This window comes from Corvus hawaiiensis, chromosome 5, assembly GCF_020740725.1.
Source record: "Corvus hawaiiensis isolate bCorHaw1 chromosome 5, bCorHaw1.pri.cur, whole genome shotgun sequence".
NCBI classification, from domain to species: domain Eukaryota; kingdom Metazoa; phylum Chordata; class Aves; order Passeriformes; family Corvidae; genus Corvus; species Corvus hawaiiensis.
In genome coordinates, this window is record NC_063217.1 from 45,189,187 (window position 1) to 45,215,408 (window position 26,222).

General features: G+C 41.2%; 1 protein-coding gene across 21 annotated transcripts in view; it reads right to left on the reverse strand.

Annotated features, from left to right (window-relative positions):
• COL25A1 (collagen type XXV alpha 1 chain) overlaps positions 1-22,878 on the reverse strand; it is a 304,370-nt gene extending 281,492 nt beyond the window's left edge. For all 21 annotated transcript variants that reach the window (XM_048302930.1, XM_048302929.1, XM_048302928.1 and 18 more), the window contains exons 1-2: positions 22,266-22,878; positions 21,627-21,696 (exon numbers count right to left, since the gene is read on the reverse strand). In XM_048302930.1, the coding sequence (XP_048158887.1) occupies positions 21,627-21,696; positions 22,266-22,658 (463 nt within the window). In that variant the 5' untranslated portion in view covers positions 22,659-22,878. The remainder of the gene's footprint in view (positions 1-21,626; positions 21,697-22,265) is intronic.
• Between the last annotated feature and the right edge of the window lie 3,344 nt (positions 22,879-26,222).

Sequence of the window (26,222 nt, forward strand, 5' to 3'; positions counted from 1 at the left end):
ATGTTAATCTCAATTTTAAGAGAAAGGGAGGTAAAGAGAATCCCATAAAATCTGTACAAAATCACTTGTAATAAAAACATTTACAACATTTCTTTTGTCCAAGGTTACTGTGCAAGGCTTTAATTCAGAGGAACTAGTGGGAATACTATTCCTCTTATTAAAATATATTAATTAGTGTAATATATACAGTTGTCTCCTTTGAAAAGCACACCAATTGAGAGAGAAACCCATGAGAGGAACAGCAGGGCCCTGCAAAGACCCGCCCCCAATCTCGGATTTACTCCTCTGAGGATGGAGTCCCAGAAGCTGCCTCTGAAGCTTCATCTCTTTTCATCTTTAAAACCTTCATTTACAGGCATAAATAACAATGGCATAATCATTAGCAACAGCAAAGATTCAAACATCATCAAGAATTGCTATCGTTCTTATCAGTCTCTCAAAACAGAAAGGCTAGTCTACAAACTGGAAGCCAGCTTTAAAATTGCAGATTTTTAATGAAATCCCTAAATCTATTTCCCAGGTCTGAAACATAACTATTGCTAAGACACTGATCTTGATCCTTCGTTCCATATATGCACATAGTTGTGCTTATTTGGTTTATAGGGATATCCTGGTACCTAGAGTTTGCAGCAGCAATTTAAGTACAATTTCTCCTGCGTGCTGGCTGATTGACAAATAGCAAGTTTCAGCAGTCAGCAACCACCTCTAGACTGCTTATTTCAGGTGAAAGTTTTTTAAAGCGTAATTTTTGGTACTAGTTTAGATGCTAAACCATAAGTGCCCACCACAGAAGACACCACTGCTACCAGAAACTCACTCCAAAAAGGAAATCATTTGAGGTTCAAGTGTGTTTTGTTGAAAATTTACTGTCTGTTCACAGCTAACAGTGATGTTTTCCATTTCATGTTTCTGATTTACACATAAATATATTTGTACCCACACTCTTGTCTTTCTGCAGATCTGCTACTGGCTAAAAGATATAGCAATAAATGCGTATGTTATGTAAATGGTATTAAGAAGCAAAAAAATAAAGTCTATAATCTATTTCAGAAGAAAACCTACAACACCAGACACAATCATTCTCATTTCCACGCACATGACTGTCATCAAGCTTGTGTGAGTCCAAATGTATCAGTCATTTAATTAGCATAAACCTCTGCAGCATGAACTTGTGAGGGTTAGCACGGGTAAGAATCATTAGCCTTGTAACTCATGCAATTCTGATGATGCTTGGGGGGAAATAGTAGCCAGTTTACTCTGCTGCTGACAGCACTAGGAATAATGGTGGTTTTGTCTCTTCTGTCTATTATACTTCATGTCTTCGTACACATACGGAGCAAACAGTCAGTGAAGGCGTTAATTTACAAGTCGGTTTTTAGAACTCAGCCAGGCTTTAAAGTTGTGTTTGTTTAATCACTGCTGCCACGTCATACATACAGAAACGATGCCAACAGTACCATGTTTTTGACTGCAAGCTTTTTTTCTTAAAAAGCACTGAAAGCACCAAGCTTGATCAAACTGTGACTCAAACTAAATAGAGGCTCCCCTTGCTGTGAGGCCCCCGGTTTTCCTGAACCTAAGGAGCATTCATACACCACTCTGGCAGTTAAACAGCCATGCCAACTTTTTAAAGGTGTAAGGAAGACATGGGGAGAAATGAGGAAAAACACACCAGACTCAGATTCTGTTAAATCTTGCAGGAAATTTCACACTCAAGTAAATTAATTTGTGAAGAACAACACAGGTAAAGGTTTGTGTGGAAAGAGGACTAAAGGACTACAGGAAGCAGACCCATTCCAGGTTCTACATATATGTAAAAAGGATGGCTTGCCCAGGTGTTCCTCTAACACATTTCCTAATATTTTCAGAAGTACTGAGGATTTAGAGAGGTATAGTCTATCCTAACTCTTATTAATATATTTTACTGGTTATTTTAGAAGCAGAACTACATCTGCTGTATCAGTTACCATGATTTCAACATGCACCTTGCCAAAAAAAAAAAAAAAAAAAAAAAAAAAAAAAAAAAAAAAAAAAAAAAAACCTCAACAACTTTATACAGTTGTTCTAAACACCACCATAGCATATTGAGTCAGCAACAGCACAGTAGAGAAAAACACTATGAAAATTAACTTGCTGTCGTATCTCCTGTGGCATGTTTGCTTTTCTAACTTGACAGTCTACCAACTAAGTACTTACTAGAGCCATACTTGCTTGACTTGCATGTAAAAATATCACTGAAGAAACACACAGCCCCACTGAAACCGAAGTAAAAATTCTTACCCAAAAAACCCACATACAGGCCAAATAGAAAGAAATTCAACACTGGCAAGCAGGTCTATAAAACTTTTATTTCTATGCTACTAAAACAAATATATGTCCAAAAAGCACTCCCCTCTCCCCCAAATTGAGTTAGCAGCAGAGTTTATTTTTTAAATTTTATCTCGGTGATTTAGAAAATTACCCTTCAACTTTAAAAGCTATGAATTTCTTGAAATAAAATCATCTGACTGAAATGTTTCAATACTACCATTCTATACAAAAGAGAGAACTGGAAATGAGAGTGCTGCCAATCTCCTGCCTCCTTGGAACCTTTCTCTTACAGAAAAGCAGTACTTGGTCCCAGCTTTTGAGTTTTCTTTCTCCTTTCTGAATGTGGGAGGGAAAAAATACACATTTCTGGTATCATCTACATCTACAGGCAGCCTATCTTTTAAACTGAATTCAAGTGTAAAGGTGGTAGTGAACAAATCCTGGGGATCTAAAAAGTAGTATCTATAAGAAAACGGATGAAGCAATGTTATCTACCACAAACAATGAAACCATATTTAACTTACAGGGTGTTTAAGATCTGAAGAACTGAGAAGCAACACTGGAAGTAATTTCCAAAGATCAACTAGACTGTTACCATAAAGTAAGAGCAAAGTTATTGATACCACTCCTGACAGATATTTACAAGTCTGTTCTTGAAGACATCTTGTGACAAGAGATGCTATAGCCATCAAATTAAATCAGTTCCAGTGCTTACACTGGAATTGCCTTCAGCAGAGAGAACAAGAAATAATCACACCACTTAGGTTTCGAAGACTTAAAAAGAAACTAAAAGAAAAAAAAGAGAACTTACTCCTCCCCTCCCTTGTATCCATTCTAATCTAAACCACTCCAGAAGTTCCTTTTCTATCTAGAGGCTCTCTTTTGATGGCTGTGGTAGCTGTGCTTGAACTCTCCTCATTTGAGCCATGTTTGCATTTCAATGCTTCCCAGAAGGGGACAAAATTCTGCAAATGATACACTACTGAGAGAAGGAACCATTTCACACAGATAGCCTGTTTTGATATACGTGCATGCTGTTTGTCATTTCTCAGAACAGCACAACACTTAACTTACGCTTGGCTTGGGATTGACTACAAACCCCAGAAATTTGCGTGTGACAACTGGAGATTTAAGTGCTAATCTAAATTCTTGATCCCAAAAAAAAAAAAAAAAGGGCTATAAGCATATATGCATGGACAGGAGTGTGCCAATACATTTGTACGGCTGCACAGGCAAATAAGTAGCTAAGCACCTAACACCTCATATATATGTAATATCTACCCTATTAACACATCCAGCCAACAGCAATATACATCTCTTTGGGGAACTTGCACCTTCATCCTAGAAATTGCAGTCCAATCATTATTTTAATGGAAAACAAGAAAGTAACTTAGAAATGTCTCACTTTATTAACCAAGGCTTGCTTTCCTGCCTACACATCCTTACACCTCAAATGCCATCTCTACATGCAAAGAAGAATCCCCCTAGAAACCAAATAAACAGCAAAAGTGCAAATGGCTTGTTCTGCCTCCTGGTTCATCAGAAGAACTACCTCTAAGGTGTTATTACTGAAAGTAACTCCTGGTGGGAGGCAGGGAGAAGGGATTGAATTGAATTGGTGACACATGGAATATAGCCTTGTTTTTCGCTTTTTAGCTTGAGTTGCAATGCTGCCAAGTAGAGAGAAAAAACCCCTCTCACCTGCAAACAAAATGCATGTATGGAAGACAAAGAATTCACTTTTTCAAAGTCACTTTTTTTCCATGTATCTTAACTACACTGGCTGAAGCAAATACATTTTCTAATTCAAAATAAAGGTCAGTCTAACAAGTTTAGTACCACAGGTCTATCAGGAAGAACAAGGCACTGAGCTATTTAAGCTGTTAAATGTAGTAGTAGTAGTATAAGGGGTTTAGAGTAAGCGCAATTTACTGGAAATCCATCCTAGTAACAACCCAGATCTTTACACTGTGCGAGGCAGATTTGTAACCCTTGAAAATAAAATATTTCAGTATGGGTAGTACTCCATCACCAACCATTAAATCCCCAATGCCTTAGCACTGGATTCATTAGCCCAACAACAAAAAGCAAAAGACACCAATAAATAAAGGCCAATATTTTTCGACAACTGCAGTATATTCCAAGAACCCTGTAAATTACTTCATCATATGAAGTACTGAAACTTTATTGAGTTCTCATTCAAGTAAAATTAAAATATTTCTACCAAATCAAGTAATAAGACATCAAGTCTCCAGAGAAAATCACTTTTGATTCCGTATTAATGGAAATAAGTAAAATTTCACAAAGTTAGCTGCCAGGAACTGCTTTTCCTTGCAACTTAAGAGGACACACTTGGCTAAGAAGGTCAATGACTTCTGTAAAAAGACTAGAAGAAAACAGTAATAAAACTGAGCACTCTGTGCCTCCACTCCCTCAATATCCTGTAAGACCAAGTACAGCACTGGGGGACGCTTTTGTGCCTATAGCCAATCTCCTGTTTCACTCAGCCATTTATCAAAATTTTAATGAAAAGCTTTCTAGTAAAAATGGGGGCTTTTTTGGTTTTGGTTTGTTTGGGCTTTTCTTAAAGTTTCATGTCTGTGAGGTAGTTGCTCACAGACACATTTTCTGTGGTTTTCAATCGCTCCTCTTGGCAAATAAGGTTTTAAGATTTTTCAAGTTACAAATTTTTTATGAGTTCTGTAACTTCCAAAGGTATAAGAATTTTCCTAGTTCTTCTTCTGTTTAAAAAAATTTCCACTGACCATCTGTTCAGTGATATCTTTTAAGAAAAACAATTGGTTTACCTATAATATACAATCATATATCCTTACCCAAATTTGAAGTTTTTCAACAGTAATCACGAAAAATACACTAAATATGAGAACAGATTAGAAAGAGAATTTATCTATAAACACTTTGAAGTACACCTTGTTCCTACACTTCACCTCTTGGGAAAAATGTTTTAATCACTGTTTCCATTAAATGTGTTCAGCTGTTGAAAACCAAGCAAAACAGTAAGATCTGTATTTACTCTTACTCCCGATGCACATAGTGAATGGGCAAATAGAAGTGATATTAATGTGTTATTAGTAAAAAATATTGCCATTGACCCCAGTAACAGATGTTCCATTTGTGCTAAAGAAAAAATTCATACTACCTTGTATGTCTCATAGGCATAAAATACTACTGACTTCCATCTTACTGTTTTGAAACTGCTCTCAACTGACAGGAGAATAAGTAATCAATTATTTCTCCCCACAGTTAAACCAAGAAGCATTTTTAGACTCTGAAATGACCAATGTCGTAAGATTGTGTTTTGTATACAATTGAAAAGTAAGATAAAATGCAGCATATATAATGAATGCAAATAAATATGAGCTGCCTGCTGCTGGTCAGTCCAACAGTAATTGCATTTTGCAGCATGTCTAGGAAAATTAATTTATGTCTCTTCTTTGCTAATCAAAGAGCATGTAATTAACTTTCTCTGTGGAAAAAAAGTCATTTTATTCAGTTCAATCATTTCACAGCACAATTTAAAAAATAATAATTGTATTTTACCAAAACACAAACATCTGGGATTTGGAACTACTGGTTCTAGCCCTCCTTGTGACTGCATTTCAGAAAGAAAATGGGGGCCTGTTATTTAGAAGGTATATACTTATACAGTGTCATTCTTCATAAAATTGCTGTTTTATTAAGAACACTATTTCACTTCACAAAAGCAGCTCTCAACAAAGCAGCTGAAAATTAAGCAGAAACAAGTAAATGCCCCCTTGCTGTGCCTGTGGGAAGTGTACGATCCCATCATGAAGCAGCCCTGCAACCTCCCCCGGTGTGGACGCAAGAGCTGCTGCTATTGTATAATCTGTACAATCTCAACAGCTGGAGAAAACCACCTGTTCATCACCCATGAAAAGGGGCTCCATGAACCTCTCCTCACAGGTCACTACAGACTCCTTGCAGACTTCAAGGTGATGGCTCTGTGTCACCGAAGTCCTGCTTGAGCCACTTTTACTCTGCCATTCCACAGGGTTTAGACTGAGCTGACAGATCACAGACTAACAAAAAGATGAGTGTGTCTGAACAGAGTGCAATACAGAGATGTGAGTATCCCTCTGTGCCATCTTTTTCAGATGCCCAAGCATTCCCTCTTTTTGACTGCCTTCAGTGGCCTTTAAACCATGTTGCTGGTGATGCCTGTTTGAGGAGATAGCTGTCTTCATTTGAAAGACAGTGTTCCTTAGAATCTGCAGGAATTTTATGAAAGGGTCAGAAAAAAATTAGGCAGCATGAGTTCATATCCAAGTGCTATTATTAGTAACTAAGTTAAACAATTACAGTTCATCTCAAAGTATGATTAATAGCAACATAATAGTATCATACCCACCACTCTTTTTCTGTCAAGTCCCACACTTTATAAGACAAACACAGAAGAAGAGGCATATTTAATGCACGCAAATTAAGATGAACTGCCCGCTGCTGGTCAGCTCATCAGTGGTTGTATTTTGCAGTGTTTTTAGGAAAATGACTCATGTCAATATGTGGTCACCAGGTTACTAATCCAAACATATCAACATGCCTGGGAAAGAAGAAACTGGGAGTATAATTAAAGTTTGCTTCTAGCAAAATATCAGTCCATAGGAGGAATCAGAGTTCAGACCCTAGCTGTTGCCCTTCCTGCTCTACACAAGGCAGGAAATGAGAGAAAACACTCACAGCAACATGATCAAGCAAGGAGGGGTGATAACAGCTTTTGAAATTACTCAAGTCCATCTTTGTGCCTTTAGAACCTCAACATTAACTTCTACTACAGACCATTGGTCTTGACAATCTAACACGTTTCAATAGAGATAACAGAGCATGATAGTTCCCATGGGTTTCAAGGAACACTGCTTTCCACACAGAGGAAGGCAGCACAGGCACTATTTTAATGCTTCTGCCTGTGTAGTCCTATTGCCAGAGCAGAAGAAAGCGATGCAGAATTGGAAGAGAATACCTTACTGCTAAATACCACTAGCCTTCATCTTCCTGTAAATCCCTTGTCAGCACCACACAGCATGTTAGCACCCTCTGTCAGGACAACATCCAGGCTATGCACTCTCCCCGCTCACCACTTTCCAGAAGCTGAGGATGTGCCATGAGTACCTGACTACATGCACCATCTAGGAGACACCCCAATAAAGTGAGGGGCACTTAACCACCTTCTGCCACTGTTTAAGTCCTCAGATGATCTATCCCTTAAACCACAGAATCTGGACATCTTAGATGAGTACACATCTTAGATGCGCTTCAGACATGACACGCCACAGATGTGTCCCTTTTTATTCCTTTTTGACAGGACTTGCATTTGCTAAGTTTTGAGGAGCCCTTTCAGTAGATTACAACTTCAACATATTCTGCTGTCATTCACTGCTCAGACTGAGTGAGCAGTAAGCACTGAGATAACCTCTGGAACATCAAAATCCACCCTAAGCTAACCTCCCCCAGATGCTGCAGAGGAAAGCTGTATGGAAAAACATTAGAAGATCTTTTCACTATTTTTTCTCTTAGGACTGTGTCGGTCCTTAATTCTTCATTATCTCTATAAACAAACCAGGGACCTCACTACCACAGCGTGTTCCTCCTCACTTATCTCAGTCTTTGACAACTGGATTTTCTTCCAAATATGGATGTTTCTTTAACAACACAGACTGAGATATTCTCTGCTCTGCTACTACTGAACCGCACTGAAGAGAACTTCAACAGCTTGGCGGAGCATGGATCTTTCCCAGAAGGAAAGTCCACGGACATTGGAACCAGGTACAGGCAACATAGGAGGATTACAGAGATGCTGTCCACCACTCAAGGGAGAAAACTGTTGCAGCCTAAGCTTGATTAGAGTTCAGACTGGCAAGCACTGTGAAAGACAAAAAGGACATTTTAAAAATATATTTACAGCAAAAGTAGGATCAGAGACAGCATTGGTCCTTTACTTGATGAGGTCAGTCACCTCACAAATAGGGGCACAGGCAAAGTAGAGATGCATAATGCCACCTTCTCCTCTGTCTTCAATACTGATGATGGCCCCTGGAACCCCAGAGCCCCATGCTGAAAAATCTTAACAGGGTGGTCGATAAACTCCCAGCCAACTCTGAACTTGTTTGATACTTGCTGCTTCAGCTGGATGCTTGTAAATCTATGGTACCTGATAGGATTCCTCCCAGGGTGCTCAAAGAGCTGGCTGATGTCATTGTGGAACTTGTCCCCAGTATATTCCAACAGTCTTAGGAGTCTGGAGACGTCCCAGTTGACTGGAAGATGACATATGTTGTTTCAGTGTTCAAGAATGGTTGTAAGGAAGACCCTGGTAATGACAGGCCTGTCAATCTCATTTCAGTGCCTGATAAAATTATGGAGAAGTTTCTTCTGGGAGTTATTGAAAAAACACACAAGACACAAATCAGTCACTGGTCAGAGACAGCCCAAGTTTAGGAGGGGAAAGTCCTGATAAAACAACTTGATTTTCTTCTATGACAAGGTTACCCACCTAATTGACCAAGGGAAGACACTAGATTGGGGGAGGGGAGGAGGGGGGATTTTAGTAAAGATTTTGACAGCCTCTCTCATAATGTTCTTCTGAACAAAATATGCATCATACAGACAGACAAGCCCATAAGACACTGTGTGAGCAAACGGCTGACGAATCGGGCTCAAGGAGTTTAGTAAATGGGGTCACATCAGTCAGTGGCCATTCACCAGCAAGGTTCCCCAGGGGTTAATTTCAAGGCCAGTGTTCTTTGGTATTTTTACAAATTATCTGGATGCAGGAATCAAACGTACATTAAGTTTGCTGATGATACTAATTTAGGATGAGATGTGGACTCCATGGATCATAGAGGCCTTACAGAGAGATCTAGATAGACCAGAGAGCTGTGCAATCACCAACTGTCGGAAATTCAACAAGAGCAAGAGTGCCAGATCCTTCATCTGGGACAGGGTAGTGCTGGTTATCCATGCAAACTGGGGGAGAGGCTGGAGAGCAGCCCTGCAGAAAGAGATCAGAGTCTGAGTTGATAGCAATTACAAGTCAACAGCGAGGCCTCGCAGCCAGAAGGGCCAACAGTAACCTGGCGTGCATCAGGCACAGCATCACCAGCCAACTGAAGGAGACAGCTGCCCTGCTGTGGCCTCACCTCAGGGACTGTGTGGGGTACCTCAACAGAAGGACATCAGACTATTTCAGTGTCCTGAGGACACTGACTAGAACAGTAAAAGGTCTCAAGGGCAAGATTTACCAGGAGCTGCTGATGTCCCTTGGATTGTTCAGCTTAAAGAAAGGGAACATTCGTGTTAAGCAAATAATGACTTTTCAAGCATAGCATCAGCAAAGGGGAGAATGGGAGACCTAGTTCACTGAGTTAAAAGAACAGACTGATGTGAACAGAGGGATCACCTATTGTCCAAGTATGAAAATCTATCTGAGCAGAAACACACATGCATATGCAGACTTCAGTTACGTTGGTAAGGAAACTAAAATGAAGGTCCAGCTGTATATAGGTATCTTTCTTTCCTAACCCTCAGAACTGATGTTCTGAATGCTTCTGTACAATTTTAGTAGCTTTATCTAATCACTTTTAAACAATGAACAATCCTCAGAACAATACTCATTGGTCTGTGATCTGTGAATTAAGATGTGAGAATACATAATTTCTCCATGAATATATAAGTTTAATAATTTTTACTGTTCAGATTGTCCCAAGTGCAGCCAGAACTCTTACAGTATTACAAAACTAGTTCAGTATTCCTAGAAAAAGATACAGACATAATGTTCCTGCTCAGAGACTGAAAAGACTAAACAATAAACTGAATGGCAAATGAATGAAAAATAGTATTTGTATCATAGAAGAGAACTACATATCAAAGCTAAAGTAGATGGTAGCAGCTGCATACATAAACAGGCATTCACAAGGATCCAAAGGCAAAAAAATATATAAGAAAAAAACAACACTGAGGCCAAACAACACTTTGCTCTAAGATTCCAGAGTAACTACTGATTTCAGTTAAAATCTTTGGGATTATTAATGTGCCTGAAGTAATGTACATGCCCATATCAGGTCTGATTGCTGTCAGTCAGAGTTTTAGTTAAAAGCCTCTTTTCACCAACCTCCAGATAAAAGTAAAATACTGTTTGGATACCAGAAACTGTCTAGCAGACACTATCTATATGTGATTTGAGCTGACACTGTCCACCTGTTCAACTAAAAAGAATCTTCAGGGATGGGTTGTTTTTAAAACAAAAGCATACTTTTTAAAAGTTCCCAGAAGGTTTGTATAGTCAAAAGTTTATGTTTTTACAACTATGTTCACATGATGACACCACCTGATTATGTCCTGTAGGATGGATCAAAATGGACCAGAGAGCTGTTTACTAAAATTAGAAAGCAGATGCAAGGAATGTATTGGGAGACCAACTTCTGCTCCCCTAGACAGTAACTTTATTCAAAATTATGAATACTTGGTCATTTGCACTCTTTGGTTAATGTATTTACATCCATTATATTTTACAGATGCAAGAACTCTCAAATATGAAGACATTCTATCCCACCCTTACAGTCCTGTACAGGAATATAGTTGCAATACAGAACTGTTACTTAGTTGTCTCTGCTCTAATTCATTAAGCACAATATTTCCTCTAAGGTGCATCCCTTTAAACTCACTGTGAGAGAGCTTCTTTCCAGAGTGTTTCAGTTGTTATAGAACACACTGAAAACAAATAGAATTCTTATTATTCTAAAGTAGACTGTAATTGTTTGAAATACATCAAAACACCACCTTGTAGTAGCAAACCAATTTTAAGAGAGAAAAAAAGTGAGGATTTCAGTCTTGCTCTATTTCTCTCAATGTTGGTGGTTTGGTTTTCAAGGCTCGCACTTCTTTTTAACTGGCCACTGTAATGGCTTATGTGCAGCCTCTTAATTGAAAGTGATAAAAAAAAAAAAAAGTCCTTCTACCACACATTAGGACATGGCTCAGCCTGGAACTAAAACTAAGGAATTATGCAAAGCTGTCCTAAAGTGAAATCCACAACTGTCAGACTTAAATACTAATCTCTCTTAAGATTAGTCTCTCTACACTAAAGAAATATAGTGCACTTACATGCTTGTTGCACTGGAAAAACACTTCATCTTCACACAGAGAAACCTTTCTAGCCTTCTACAAACATGGCTGTCATCATTACAAAGACACCAACTCTAAGTAAGTATTGACAATGGCTGTCTAAGCACTGATTCATTTGAAACTGATGCCGTACCACTGTGTTTTTCAGCCTCTCTTGATTCATCAGTATTCAGTGTTCCTACTCACAGGAACCGCTTGGAAAACATATTCAAGATGATCCTCACTGAACAGAGATGTCTTCATAAACACACATAGATAGCTACAGCAAACATCACGATCCATTTCTGCGATAACACACATTTGTAAGTGCCAACCAAAGCCACTACCTGAGCTGCGTATTATCAGCTGACACAAACAACTATCAAGCATCCACCAGGACAGAGAACAAATAAAAGCTGAGTTCAAGCTCACCACTACCATAAGGACCACCTTAACAATGACCCCACTTTGGCCTACACTTGAGTCTGTGTGCACAGAGCACATTTCCTGGTACAATGACCAAATTAGGAGCCAGAAAGTGTTTTTACTGAGAAGGCTATCCTGTCTGAAAGGTGAAGGGTATGAAATAAATAATACATTAATCACCTCTATGTCAAGCTGAAGTGATAGCTCTCAACATATGTCTCCCTTCAACTAGCAGCTACCAGAAGAACAGCAGTGGCACCGAAAACATTGAGGGAGCGCTTGATAAAAACACCAGAAGAGCTGACAGTACAGAGACTCTCTGGCCAACACTGAACAGTATTTGTCATAGCGATGCCATTGGGCATCATCTGGATGTAAGCTCTGTGACTGGAGAAGAAAATATTAATACACAGGCTATGGAGTTTATCCTTTTAATCCCCTGTGGCCATACCCCTCTGCTCAGGTATCAAGGCTTCCTCTAAGATCAAGGGAATCTGAACAGGAGCTTACTCAGAGACTAAGGGCACAGGTGGGGAGCAAGAGAAGCGCCTTCAAGCAGCTGGTTCTCATATTCTTAAGAGATTATTAGAGGTTCCAGCTAAAGGAAATACCTCCTCAACTTAAGATGTATATACACTTTGACTTTCAGCACCACAGTCCTCTGTGAGGACCCCACTATCATCCTGCTGAGGCACTGATACATAAGAAACCTCACATCATTTCCTAGCAACACAACTAGTACTACCAGCAGAAGCAAGACCTTTGTAGTCAGCTATGACCCTAACCATAAATATCTTTTCAGAGAGTTTATTTAGTGTCCTTCAAGTTACAGGATGCTGTTCTGCTTTCAGATACACAATCTGTCACCACTGCAATGGCAGCCACGCCTCTGATAAGATATTTTGGTCTCCAATTTTCAATACAATTTCCTGTTTTCAAAATTTCCTCTGTGTTCCCCAAACACCGGCCCCACTCCTCCCCATGCCCAATTTTAGAAAACATCTTTTAAATAGCAGTTTTCCAGCATAATCTTAAGCTCAGTGCGCTGAAAAAGAGACCATGCTTACTGAAGAAACCTAATTCATAAGCCAGACCTTTAACATACACTTGTGGTAGGATTTTTTCGTATGCTTTTATATTCAGAGAAGGAATATTGAAAATACTCAAATGGGAGGTAAATAAATGTAGTGGGGTGTTCTTAAGATGGCACAAACTGCAAATGGTAGACTAGCAAAGATCTTAACACTACAGTTTTAGGTCTTATTTTCTACAGTCTTTCTTCCATTATATTTACAGCTTTTACTTTACAGCCCCTTACTCCTACGAGTACTAAAACTATTTTAAAAGGTAGAAAGTGCCAAGTCCATGAACTTCTTTTTTAAGAACAAAACAAACAAACAAACAAAAAAAAAAAAAAAAAGAAAAGGAGATGACAAAACCACTTTTCTCCCACAAATCTTTGCTGACGAGAGGAAGCACATCCCAGATACCAAGAGACTGAAGCAGTACCTGGCACGAGCCCGTTACTTCAGTCAGAAGAAAGCAGTGGATCAGCCACCTGGCTTTATGCAGGTTTTCCTTGCTAAGATGAGCTGTGTTGTACATTATGGCACCATGACTTGGCAGGCAGCCTGCTGTGTGTCCAAGATAGGGCAGTGTGACAGACTACCAAAAACATCATACATATATATATATATATATATATATATATATATATATATATATATACATACCGGTATACAGTCCTGTGTACTGCATTAAAAAGAGGATCAAAGAGAAAGATCATTTGACTCCCTTCTCCTCAATACTTCTTCAGCTGAGCTTGTAGAAGAGCCACATAAGGAGACGGGAAGCTTTTTAGAGAGACTCATTAAGAGTCCATCATTATTCCATGTACAGTCTCCTTTTAAGCCTCCCCAAGAACCTGTTAATCTGTGATCTACTCTCCACTGTAATCCCAGCCAAAATACATCAGCAAAGCTAAACATCTGTGAAAAAAAAATTTGCAAGTCATATTCCCAAAACACCAAATTTAAATTCCTAAGAACCTAAAAAAAATACACAAATCATTCAGAAAGTCTTCTAATATACTTGCCCAATACAATAATTACAAGATTATATTCATGCATAACCAAACTAAGATAATTCTAATGCCTAACTAACTGAAACTGAACTAAAGGCACTGATTTTAATAGACCTTATGAAATAAAATCTCTACTTTCTTCATATTTGTCAACTGCCCGACCAATTTTAAGGACAGTGCAGGGTAAAATATTATTGCTTAAATTGTTTGAGCATGTCTAAGCAGAAGTCACTGAAATCATTGTATTAATTTTCCAGAAGATTCTAAAATAAAAAGTAATATCCCAGTTTTATCACCTCTATTATTACCCTCTTTCTTCATTCCATTTGTTTCTTTGCCCTGCAAATGGCTGTCTTCCTATCTTTGATAATTATAAGAACACATATTTCTATCTAGCAAAAAAATTTAGATAGCTGTGTAGCAACTTCATAATTTTTCAAAAATCTTAAAATGCATCATCATCATCTGTTTCAAAGCTTCCCAAGCACAAAAAGAAACAGTTCTCTACAAACAGGCATGCAAAACTCACAACTAAATGTAAATGCCTCCTTCTGTAAACATACATCTGCACATATAAACAAGAAACAATTTTAGTACAACTCCAACCCTGCAAAAAAAAAGGACAGAATAGGGGAGGAGCACACAGGGTAAGTTTTAGAGCGTGCATCAAAGACAAGACTGTCTTCTAACATATTTTGATAGCTGCTTTAAGGAGAGCACAACAATCAGGTTTTCTTCATCAACATGACAGATGGAACAAGTGGTTTGTTTCACAAATAAGGAAGTTGTAGTCTGCCTGCTAAAAACGAGGTAATCTATGGAAATATTTCAATAGTAGATAATTTTATTTTAGGCATGTCTATGCACTAGCTATTTCTTCCACTATGTGTTCACCTATTTACAGAGCAGCACTTATTTTTAGCTAAGGAGACTATTTACATGAGGCTGCAGCACATAATCACAAAATTAAGGGAGATCAAACAACTTGTTGAGCCATGAATGACTACACACTTGAGTTGTGAACCACGTGGAAGGAAACACTTGACAATGATGGCCTAGATACATCTGCTTCAGAGGCCAGTAGCATGCATCAGATTATCTCCTGGAGTATCAACCTGACCAGCATTTCTGAAGCTGCTCAAGTCTACAGAGGCAAAAAAAAGCAGTATTTACATGAAAGGTATATACAAACCTTGCACTTTCAGGCTGGACACTCTGTTCTGAAAATTTACCCTGACATTTATTTTGATTAAGCTCTCACAAACAGCTGGTTCTGCTTAACTTAATCTCATTAAAAGTCCCAAGCAGACGAATTTAAACAGGCCCTGTTCTACTGTAAGTCTAACCTGTAAAAACATGACAGTCCACAAGTTTCCAAACAACAAGCCTTCAGCATCATGTTCACTGGTGTATGCATCTCCTAACTGCAAGCTGCAGCTTTAGTAGTACTGAGTGAAAAGTGTTTCTCTCAGCCTGCATTATTCTATGCCTTCTTACTTCTCATTTGTAGCTTTAAGTAAGCAGACAGATTCCATTTTTTGTGGCTCACTTGAGAAATCAACAGAAATGATGAAGGGGAAAGGGGCTCTGTGTAGACCAGCCTTCCTGAAAGGGCTGTAGTTAGCAACTCAAGGTCTGTGTGCATTAAAGTGTGATGGATGGTTTCACAGGGCTGATAACTTGAACATATTAATTATATGATTCTATCTCATAACCTAAAAAGCCCTAAAAAACAGCTTCTGTCTGTCATGCTGTTTTCAGATTTAGCTGATTTTTACTGTGCTAAGCAGAGACAAAATAGCCAGGTAAGCTGCAGCCAGTAAATTTAGAAGGGAGTGAGAAAGATGATGAGTGCTGTTTATCAGTGCTGTTCTGGCAATACATTTCCAAGAACCCACTAACCTTTAAGGAAAGGGACAGGGGGTAAGTACAGCTAAATAGAACTCAGTTATATGAGCTTTAGAGACCTTTCAAGGAAAGAGATGCATATATTTCACAATTTAAGAAAGTCAACAAGAAAAAAAAAACCAAAACCCAATCACAGACACTACAAGCATTATTCCAGAAGTGAGCTTAACAGCCACTTCTCCCACTGCAACACTCACAGTACTTGAAGTGCTTTGACACTTGAGCAGTTTGAGATGGACCAGTGCCACACACAAGGAAGTCTAAGAACATAAGAACATATATAATATTAATCTCATATATTATAAGAACAGTTAATGCTGATAATTAAGCCTTCCTTCTAACATGCCTTGTTTGATGTAAGCGCACAAGTTTGAATTTATTCAACTCAAGTCATAGAAAAACCTTTTGTTAATAACACTTTTGCAGTCAAATCAACCTTTGCTACAGCACTGCTGAGATCAATAATATTACAAAAGAGAGAAATCTGGTGCAGTCTGCTGTCAATCAGTTCTCTTCTGAGCCACATTATGTTTCATTCATCGTGCTGCACACCCTACTTCCTTGCCCAGAGGGAAGGGAATTAAAAGGTCACCACTTAGCCAATAAAATATATATCTAGCTATTTTGTGGGGACGAAACAGTGTCTTTAAGTAGTCATCCAAAGAAGACAGACTACCCAGAAGGTCGCATGCTACTGCACATCAATAAACATCTTGATCTAGGAACCGAAATGAAAAATATCAGACCACTGCAGGTATGAAAGGGGGACTCAGAGACCTGTCAGAAAAATTACAAAATTAGAGCTGAGCACTGCATTCAGCAAACAGATGATATAGACACAGCAGAAATAAGTAGTGCTGGGAGCTAGGTTCAGATAGCACACTGAAATTTTCAGTAACAGGGAAAATATCACTTTGGATACTTTTTATATGTATCTGTATTTTCTCTTAGGTCTCGCTACTGGTAAACACATAAGTCAGCTTCTCTTTTCTTTCTTTACCTCTTCAGTCTTTCCAGGACTGTTTCACTGTAAGCATAATAAAAAAAAAAATTAAATCACCCTGCTGATACCTACTTCATGATTCTTTTAATCCCAAAAATTGCTTTCTCCTCCATTCTTTCAGACTCACTAATTGAAATGCTCCAGGGAACAGTCCTTGTGGAACATGTGGAAATAAGAAAGAGCACCTAAACTGTACTTCCACTGCATGTCAAAGCAAACATTAGATGCTTAAGACAACAAAAACAGCACTGGGATTCTAAGGAAATACACTGATTTTTGCCATCCATGCTGCTATCAAAACACATATAGCAGACTCATCATCTCACTGAAGAACTGTAGCTGTAGAACAGAGCTTCTGCACTAGAACTACTGTAACCAACCAAGAACAAGACCAACTGGTATGCTGTTTTCCCTCAAAAAAAAAAAATCCCTTGGCTTATGGAATTTCATCCTGAATTAACAGGTTTTTATGCACACAACTACACTGAAACGAACCTGATGGCAGCAAATTGCATAGTGAAATAGGAGGAACTTCAAATGCCAAACCATAAAGCTCTCTAGGACCGGAACAGAGAATCAAGATGACATGATTACAAAACCAGCACAAAATAGCTGGCTAAGAAAGAACGATGAGAGTGTCTCTGCCTGGAAAGGATTTGAAGCTACAGAAAGGGAAAGAGTCTATGAAGACACTGGAGTCACAGGAGGAAGAAAAATGTACATTTACTGATGGGAAAAATACAAGAGAAAGAACAAAGAAAGAAACATTACCTGTGGCACTGAAGAAAAAACCAAATTTGCAGTCAACTTTGACAGGTATCCAACACTGAAGTTCAGCTAATGTTCTGGGGAGGGAAAAAAACTCCAAAACAAATCTCAAAACCTACAGACCCCATAACTTCACATGCAAGTTATAGTAAACATACATACACAGTGTGTTGTATAGCTAGAGTTAAAAGACATCTCTTATGTAACTTACGCTTTGTCAATGCAGAATTAAAGAAATGTGTTCCTTTAAGGAATAAATTCACTATAAAGGTCTTCCTCAAAAGAGAAGAAGGAAAAAAATAAAGGTAATTGCTTCCTAAAACTAGTCAAAAGGGACATATAGAAGTGTACATAATCACCTGCCAGCCTTCCTGCTGAGAAAGCTTGAACTTCTTGTACTTCTAGATTTGATTCCTACTCCTGCCAAGATTATCTGACTCCAAAAGCAGGCTCTGAGGACCACTTACACAATGAGACACCACGGCACATGACCGCAAGTGTCAGAACTTGACCCTCACAACATATAAAGGATCAGATCACTAAAACATGTAAAATTATGTTCATTTTTGTTGAAGTCTACAGGTACATTCACATGTGAATGATTTTGGGAAGAGGAAAATCTGAAAGGATCTACAAAAAAGAAACTCCTTTAAATTCTGTTGAATTGGGAGTATCCCTGTGCTTTCTATATGTGTTACTCTTTCCACAACTGTGTATTTCTTGGCACATAGTAAGAGGTACCCAGCATGGTGCTTGACTGTTCCGCATAAGAGCTGATTATGCTCCCACAGCCACTTAGAGGAAGATTTAGAAGTATGAAATAAGTACCTACACATCTCCATCTTTAAAAGTAGAAAAACATTAACTTAAAATAAAAAATGCATCTGGCAAATGAAAATTAATTTATTAAGCCTAAAATTATTTTAGCTGCTCAATTTGTGCCCCCCAGTCCTATGTGCAGAAGGCCAACTACCAGCAGTGACTGCTGCACCAGTTAAAAGCACGAGATTTATACTGGCACTCTTATTAGAGCTGAGGTAATTTAAAAGGAATGTCAGCACAAATTTACTTTTCAAACTTTATTACTCTGCTTTAAGAGGAGAAAGAATGCCTGCTATTGTAATTTTTAAAATATTTACAAAATCTTTGGTATCTGGTTTTAGTCGCACAGAGTTAAAACCAAAACTCTTAAAATCACATCACATTACGTTTCTTTCATAAGAAAATAGGAAAAAAGAATAAGAAAAATCACATTTAGTGAAAACAAAGTTTTTAAAGAGAAATGTGATCACTCTTCACTCTAGATAGAATTCAAGGCTACTGCTGAATTAAAAGGAGGACATGCGGACTGCACTACAAGCTATGAGCTTGTGAAGCTGGCTTCCATAGGTATCTGAGCTATTCAAACCCACTTCCCTTTGAATGTGCAGGTTCCTACCATGGAGAGTCAAAAGGGGATGAAAAATCTCAAACTAATGACATCTACACCAGTTGCGCAACTTTAATCCTGAACCAGAGGCCACATTCTCACCCTCCTGTCTGCAGACTGAACTTCCTTCTCTTCTTCTGGTAGGGAACAATGTAACCTACTTTTTATATCATCTTTATTTCTCTTTAAAGAGAGGGATGCTGGAAACTGTCCTGGTGGCCATTCGGTGTGACCTTTTCTCACAGCATAGAGAGATTTCAAAAATCACCTCTGTACCATGAAGGCCTTCCAAAGTCATCTCTAACAGACATGTATTTTATTATTACAGAAACACAGGAAAGAAATGTGTAAGTTGAGCAGAATACAGAAACAAAAGGGAACCATGTGGGAAAGAGGCAATTTTCTCTTTGGCTTTGCAAATAGCAGGCAACAGAAAAACCACTGATGGACCATAATACTTTTCCTATTAAACCAAGTACCTTTTTGAACATAACTACTTGTAATAGCAGTGTTAAGGATTAAAACAAAAGCCCATCCTGTGCAGTCAAAATGGAATTCTAACAGAGGGAACCAAAGGAAGAAACAACAATTTATTTGCTCTGTCTCCTCCTGCTCTGCCTAATGCCCACAGTTAGGAGGGCACTGTCCTCAGGTGGTGGTGCCACTCAGCCCCTGCTCTCTCAGGCAAGGCTCCCAAGACAAAGCCATTTTGAGGTAGACACCTGTCCACTGGCAACAAGCATGAGAACATCAACCGCAAAATGAGGCTACCACATGGCAACATCTTTCAGTCACTACAAAACTTGCTTCCAAACTGAAACAGCTACCAAGAGGTGAAAAGCTCCGTATCAGATTTCTAATCCCTCCTCTTTACAACTTTTTTTTTTTTACTTTGTAATGATCCATGTAAGTTTTCCTGGTCTTACAAAACTTGCTCCCTCGAAAATGTTTCCCAAATCACTTTGACTTTCACATAGCAAGGATTTTTACAATGCATGTGAGAAATATTCTGTTGCTCATTATCTATTTGATAAAACATACTTTAAAAAAAGGTCAGATAAAAATTGGTATAATGTGGAGCTCTAGTGGTAGTGAAGAAGTAAAGCAGCACATAACACCAACCATGAAAAAGTAGATATTGACCTTTAGTAAGAAAACAGTAACATAATCATAACAGATGGATGTAAACAAGGAAGAAGGAAAAGGGGAAGAGCTTAGCATCAAATTCAACATCATTTCAGGCTCACAGAATGCATCTCTGCAAACAGCATGATGAGTAACTCACATTTCTGTGCACAAACTTGCATCTTGTAATTTATTGCAGTTAAGCAACAGAAAAAATAATGTCCGTTTGCTTATATTAGCCTTAAAAATATATATATATAATATATATACTACAACAGGAAACCAATGATCCTTACCAAAACTAGCTGGGAGTTGAGTAATTCTACGCACTCTTTTAGAACAGTCCTAGTCAGATATATTGTCCTTCTCACGATAGCCATGGCAACTCCTACATCAGCCAGTAAATACTCTGTTCTCAGCTGTATCAGTAGGCAGCTTTAACACTGAGGTTCGGAAGTCCCTTCAGACTGATGAGTTTGGCAGGAATTAAATCCTAAACTAGGAGAGCTCCTTCCTTATATATGAGTACTATCACACATCCTGCTGGCAAGCATATTCAGCTTAAGTCCTGTTGACAGTCAATATTCCACCTGTAAAGGAGATGGGTTTTCGAACAGAGTGAGAGGATATGTAAAGCATCCTCTGTATCTAGTGTGCCTCATGACAGAGGATGCTGGAATTCCTACATGCCCCTGTAAAACACTGGCATTATTTTCTTAACTTCCAAGGTGCGAAATGAATTTGGCTATACATTAGAGGAAGCTTCTGAAGCTAAAACAACATTGACAGTTATCAGACTACCAAAAAGGAGCACAGAAACTGACAACACTGCAGTGTGAATGTGCAAACAATTGATTGGAGTAGTAGAAGGGCCCATTTCCAAAGTCAAGCAGTATCCCTGGTTGCACAAATCGACAGTGTCAAACCTTCAGTAAGAAAACCCTGCAATTCCTTCCTAGAGAATCTGCTTTCCACCAAGACTACAGAAAAACAAGACTGAAAAAAGCTCATGTATATATTACTGCTAACTTGCAATAGACCCTCCACCTATTTCAATCCATGTTATAAATTGTTCAATATTTTTGCCAGGAACTTTTGCTCTACTTCCCAAGTTGAACACACAGTGCCTTGATTCAGTTCTATTCCATGTAAAACAGAACATATTTCATCTGCTAGAGTAGACCATTAACTTCTTCCTAAGTGTTACTGTTTGGCAACATCCAGCCTAATCGGGAGGGTTTATTAGCATTAATTCCAATATAGTGCTACAGTGAAAACAAATTATTCTGGGCTCAACACTTTTTCCACCTAAGGAACAGCTGCTGATTGAAGAGGCATCCCCTGGATCTGACTTAGGTGTATTTCAAAAACATGGGATACCAAACACCCCGGAGTTACAAGCCTCCGAGAGGAGATTTCCAAGCTGTGTCTGTTACCTGGTGGACAGTTGCACTCTGGAGCCGCTTCTCTCGCTACTCGTATTTTTGCCAAGTGCTCGTAGGATTTCTGGGGGCGAGAGAAGCAACATGAGGCCACTCAGCGAGCTCGCTCCGCCACAGGCAGCGCTCCCGACCGCGGCCGCAAACCGGAATTTACCGCTATGCCAGAAGCTGCGCAACCAGCGGTGGCTTCTTTGCTTGGACTCGGCCTAAGGTGTCTCGCTGACCTCACCACCCCCTCATCAACAGAGCCAAGCCCGACACCTCGGGGTCTCTCCCACCGCCGCCGCAAGTGACGCCCGTCTTTCTGCCTTGCCGACACGCGCGGTCGAGAAGCGCAGGCACGGCGGCAAGTTACAAATGAGAAAAGCGCCTCAGGGGCGGCAGACGCAGGGTCCCCCGCCACCCCCTATCCCGCCCGCTCCAGCAGCCCGGGGCGCCCCCGGCCCGCTCCTCCCCCGGCCCCGCCGGCCCCCGGGGATGCGGGCTCACTTTCCCCGCTTCCCTCTCCACCTCCCACCCGAGCAGCTCGCCCCGGCCGCCCCCCTTCATGGCCGCGGCCGCCCCCCCGCCCCGAACACCCCCCATGCCCGCCACACGCACACCGCACGACAGCGGCCACCCCGCCCCGCACACCTGGGCGAGAAGTCGCTCCACTTTCTCCTGCATCATCGCGTTCAGTTGCTCCAAGGAAAAGCCGGGCAGCGGCGGGAGCGGGGCGGCGGCAGAGAAGCCCCCTCGGGCGCCTTCGATGGCCGCGACCCTGGCCTGGAGGTCGCTGGTCCGCACCCCCAGGCAGACGCAGGAGGCCGCGGCCAGCGCCGAGAGGAGCGCGGCCAGCGCGGAGCCGACCGGCCCGGCCCGCCGCGGGCAGCGGTCCCCGCCGCAGCCGGGCTTCCCGGGGCCGGGCTTCCCGCTGCCGCCGGGCTTCCCGCTGCCATCCTGTCCTGCGGCTCCTCGGCTCTTCCCCAGCGTGCTCGCACACCCTTCAGCTGCGGCAGCTTTGATTTCCTTTCCTCCGCCCCCCATGGAGGCAATTAGTTTACAAACAACGATAACAAAAATAATAGCAACGAAGTAGGAGAAAATAAATAACAAAATGGCAAAATAATGATTTAAAAGAAGAAAAAAATGCGGTAAGTAGAAGCAAAGCCCGCAGCCGGCTCACACACTTTGAAGGCGAAGCGGCGGCGCGCTCCGCAGCCCGCACCGCACCGCGCACCGCCCGGCAGCGGGTCGCGACCCACCCCGCGGCAGGGGCGGCGGCGGCGGGGGGCGGGGGCGACGAGCCGCAAGCCGGCAGCGGGGCTGGGTGCGAGACGAGCCCCCGCGGCTTCCAGCCGCCCGTCGGAGGGAGCAACGTGCTCTGCGAGCGCTTTGCCACTTGTCAGAGAGGTTTTCAGGCGCGGGGCGGGAAGCGCCCCCCCTCCGCCTCCCGCTCCCCTCCCCGCCGCCGCCGGAGGACTTGTTGCTCCCGCTCCACCTGCCTGCCGGCGCCCAGCAGCCGCGCCGCGCCAGGCGGGGAAGCCCGCAGGCGGCAGGCAGCCCGCGCTGCCCCGCTGTCAACCGCGGAGCCGCCGCCCCGCATCCCCGCCCTCATCGGCATAATTTATTCACCTAGGCGGAGGGCGGCCTGCGGGCCGAGGGGGCTCTCTTTGCATAATGTATGCACGGCGTGCAGGACATCAGACCCGCAAATTAGGAGGACGAGGGTCGCAGTGGCCTCGGGAGGGGCGCCCGCGCCCGGTGGTAGCGGGGAGGGGGCTGCAAAGGGCGGGGGGAGCTCCGGAACACTGAGCAAATTTACAGCGGTTTATGGCTGGGCTGTCATGCCCACGGTGCGGGCATAAAGCACGGGAGCACTTCGTTGTCCCGTTCTTTTTTTAGAGTGTGGAGGATAAACGCGTATAACTCACCGTCGCAGGCAGGCGACACAAGGGCTCGCTTACAAAGAAGCAGCATGCACTAGCTTCCCAGGTTTAATTAAAAGTAAACCTTCCCAGGTATGAAGGTTTAATTTTAGCCAATTTGTTTATTTCTCAAGTTGCTTCTTCACTGTTCCATGCACACTAGCCAGTTTTCATTGTGTCTGGTTCGGTTGACTAGAGAAGGAGCATCACCATCCAAAGAACTGCAGGTGTGGCCTGATGGAAAGCTTGGTGGTTTCTGGTCCTTTCCTCTCTGCCTCTTACCTTCCAAATGCTGCATTGACCTGCTGTAGTTTGGTTCTCATCTCAGCATTACCACAGTGCATCTCCTATAAATCACTTTAATGTGACATTTCTTGTGTTTGATACACTTTTTGAACCAGAGAAACTTCTCAAAGCAGGACCAGATATTGAAAGAACACATAGCTCACTCTGTTTGGCATTTACTTGTGTGAACTCTGACTACTTACAAGATACGGGATGAAAAAGAGATTTGTCCAACTATGGCACTTCTCAGGCAAGACTAAGAATGTGGGTTTACACTGTGAATCAAGTTTTCTTATGGAATAGTATTTGTGAAGTTTTATTACCTATTGTTTCCCAAGTATTCAGTCACAACTGCCATGAAGACATGGATCCAAAAAGCTTTGCGGGTTTCAGTCTAATTACTTTGACTTTGAATAAAGTGTACCAGAAGTTCATAGCTAGTCATTTATTCTTCATAATTTGTCTCTTCTAGCCAGAGAGAAGAAACCGTGATTACATAGCCCTAGGTGATAGTTTCTTCACAATAAACAGTTAAGAGTTACAATGGAGAGTTTGCAAACAAATTCCACCAAGCAGCATGTAACTTCTGCTCAGGACTTGTGAATAACAACTGCACTTTTAAAAACAAGGACTTGCTCACAGGCTATCTGTTGGCAATAAGAAGTTGAAATAGTAGTTGGAATTAATAACTGACAGAAGAAAATGCTCTTATTTGGCGCACAGCATGGGCTCCCTGAGTATGGTATGAGCAGTGCCCAGGCTGCCTCGGAGTGGCTGGCAGCCATTGGCGCCAGCTCCAGCTCTTCGCATTACCCCGTGTTGTTAGTAGCCAGCACCATTACTCACCCCTGCTTGTGGTGACATCCAGCAAAGTAACCCTGCAAACCCTCGGGATATTGTTGCCATTTTCTGCAGGGCGTTAGTGAGGCTCCGCTGGGAGCAGGACGGCTGCCCGCACCCCGCTGCTGCCTCACAGCAGCGCTGCCTCACTTGTGGTGTGCTAGTGGGTGCTGCTCATCTCGGCCAGGGTGACATTTCCTCCTGACATCTGGTCTTCTTATTTCAGGGCAGATACAGACATCCTCTGGCTGCTTCAGTGCCCCACATGGGGCACAGACAGCCACGTACCCATAGGTCAGTGTGACCTGGCTCAGTGTTTTGCATGGCCAAATGATGCAATCTTTTGCCCAAGCATCTTTCTGTCTCAGCATCATGCCATCCGTTTGTTTTGGATAAGGCATATTCTACATCATAAATTAAATAGCTTGAGACAGAAGGTCCCTTGTTACATTAGATTTGCATGTACTTGCCATCATAAAGATTGCCAAATGAGCCAGATCACCATGTTTCTGTCGGCCATGGTGCAAAGCCATTTTCCTACTGAATAACAAATCTCAGGATAGATGTTTCTTATTCTGAAGAGATACGATGAGAAACCTTTCTTTTTTCTGTCTGGGACAAATAGAAAATTCTGCCATACTAGAATCAAAGCTGAAACTGGGAAAGCAGAACTGTAAAATATCCAAGAAATTGCTTTCATGCTCTTTTTCACAATGGGTAGCTATAAATCTACACAATTGGGAGAAATGCTAGCCCTGCCTGGTCGCACCTCTGAAAAGAGATGAGGCTCATGCTCATGTGTACATGGGTCTTCTCAAACATATCCTCAGACAAAGGGAAACATGATGAAGAAGAGTGAGAGGAGAAAGACCAGTGTCAAGTCTTCCTCCTTGCTCCAGCTTAAAGTTACATTTTTCTTTTTGCTAAAGCTTGGTTCTGGGAAAGATGTCAGCTAAAAGTTTTTTAAAATGCTTAGAAATTACTTGATAGTGGCAGAGTTTGAGAACAAATTATTTCCAATAGCTTTTTTCCTAATGTGTTTTCACCTAGAAACAGAAAACAGAGTCTTTAAAAATGCAGATTAGCAGTATCCTCTGCTTGCAGCAAAACCATGGTGATTTTCCCAATGGAGGCATTATTTATCCACTTCACAGCAAGGTTGGTCCAAACAGACTAAACTGGACTGTGGAATCTGAGCAGCAAGCTAAATTATGCACAGTGTGATTAAATCTAGCACAGGAGTTGTTTGTGTAGGCAAAGAACATAACACAGATGTTTTACCTGTTATAAAAATCTCCGGTCACGTCTGCCCGAGTCGAGAGCGTTAAGCAGCCATACCCTCCCATGCTCAGTTACTTGATACCATCAAGTGGACAACCGGCAGCTTTGCAGTACGCTTGTCCCATCTAAACACAATAAACCAGAGAAAAAAAACTGTTAAGACACAGCATTTGCTGCTTTTGCCAGCTTTCCACAAGCGGGAGGCAGAGCAAATCCAGGACATGCATATGTTCAGTGCCAGTGAGCCTGCTTCTTATTTTGCAGCCATGATGATGCC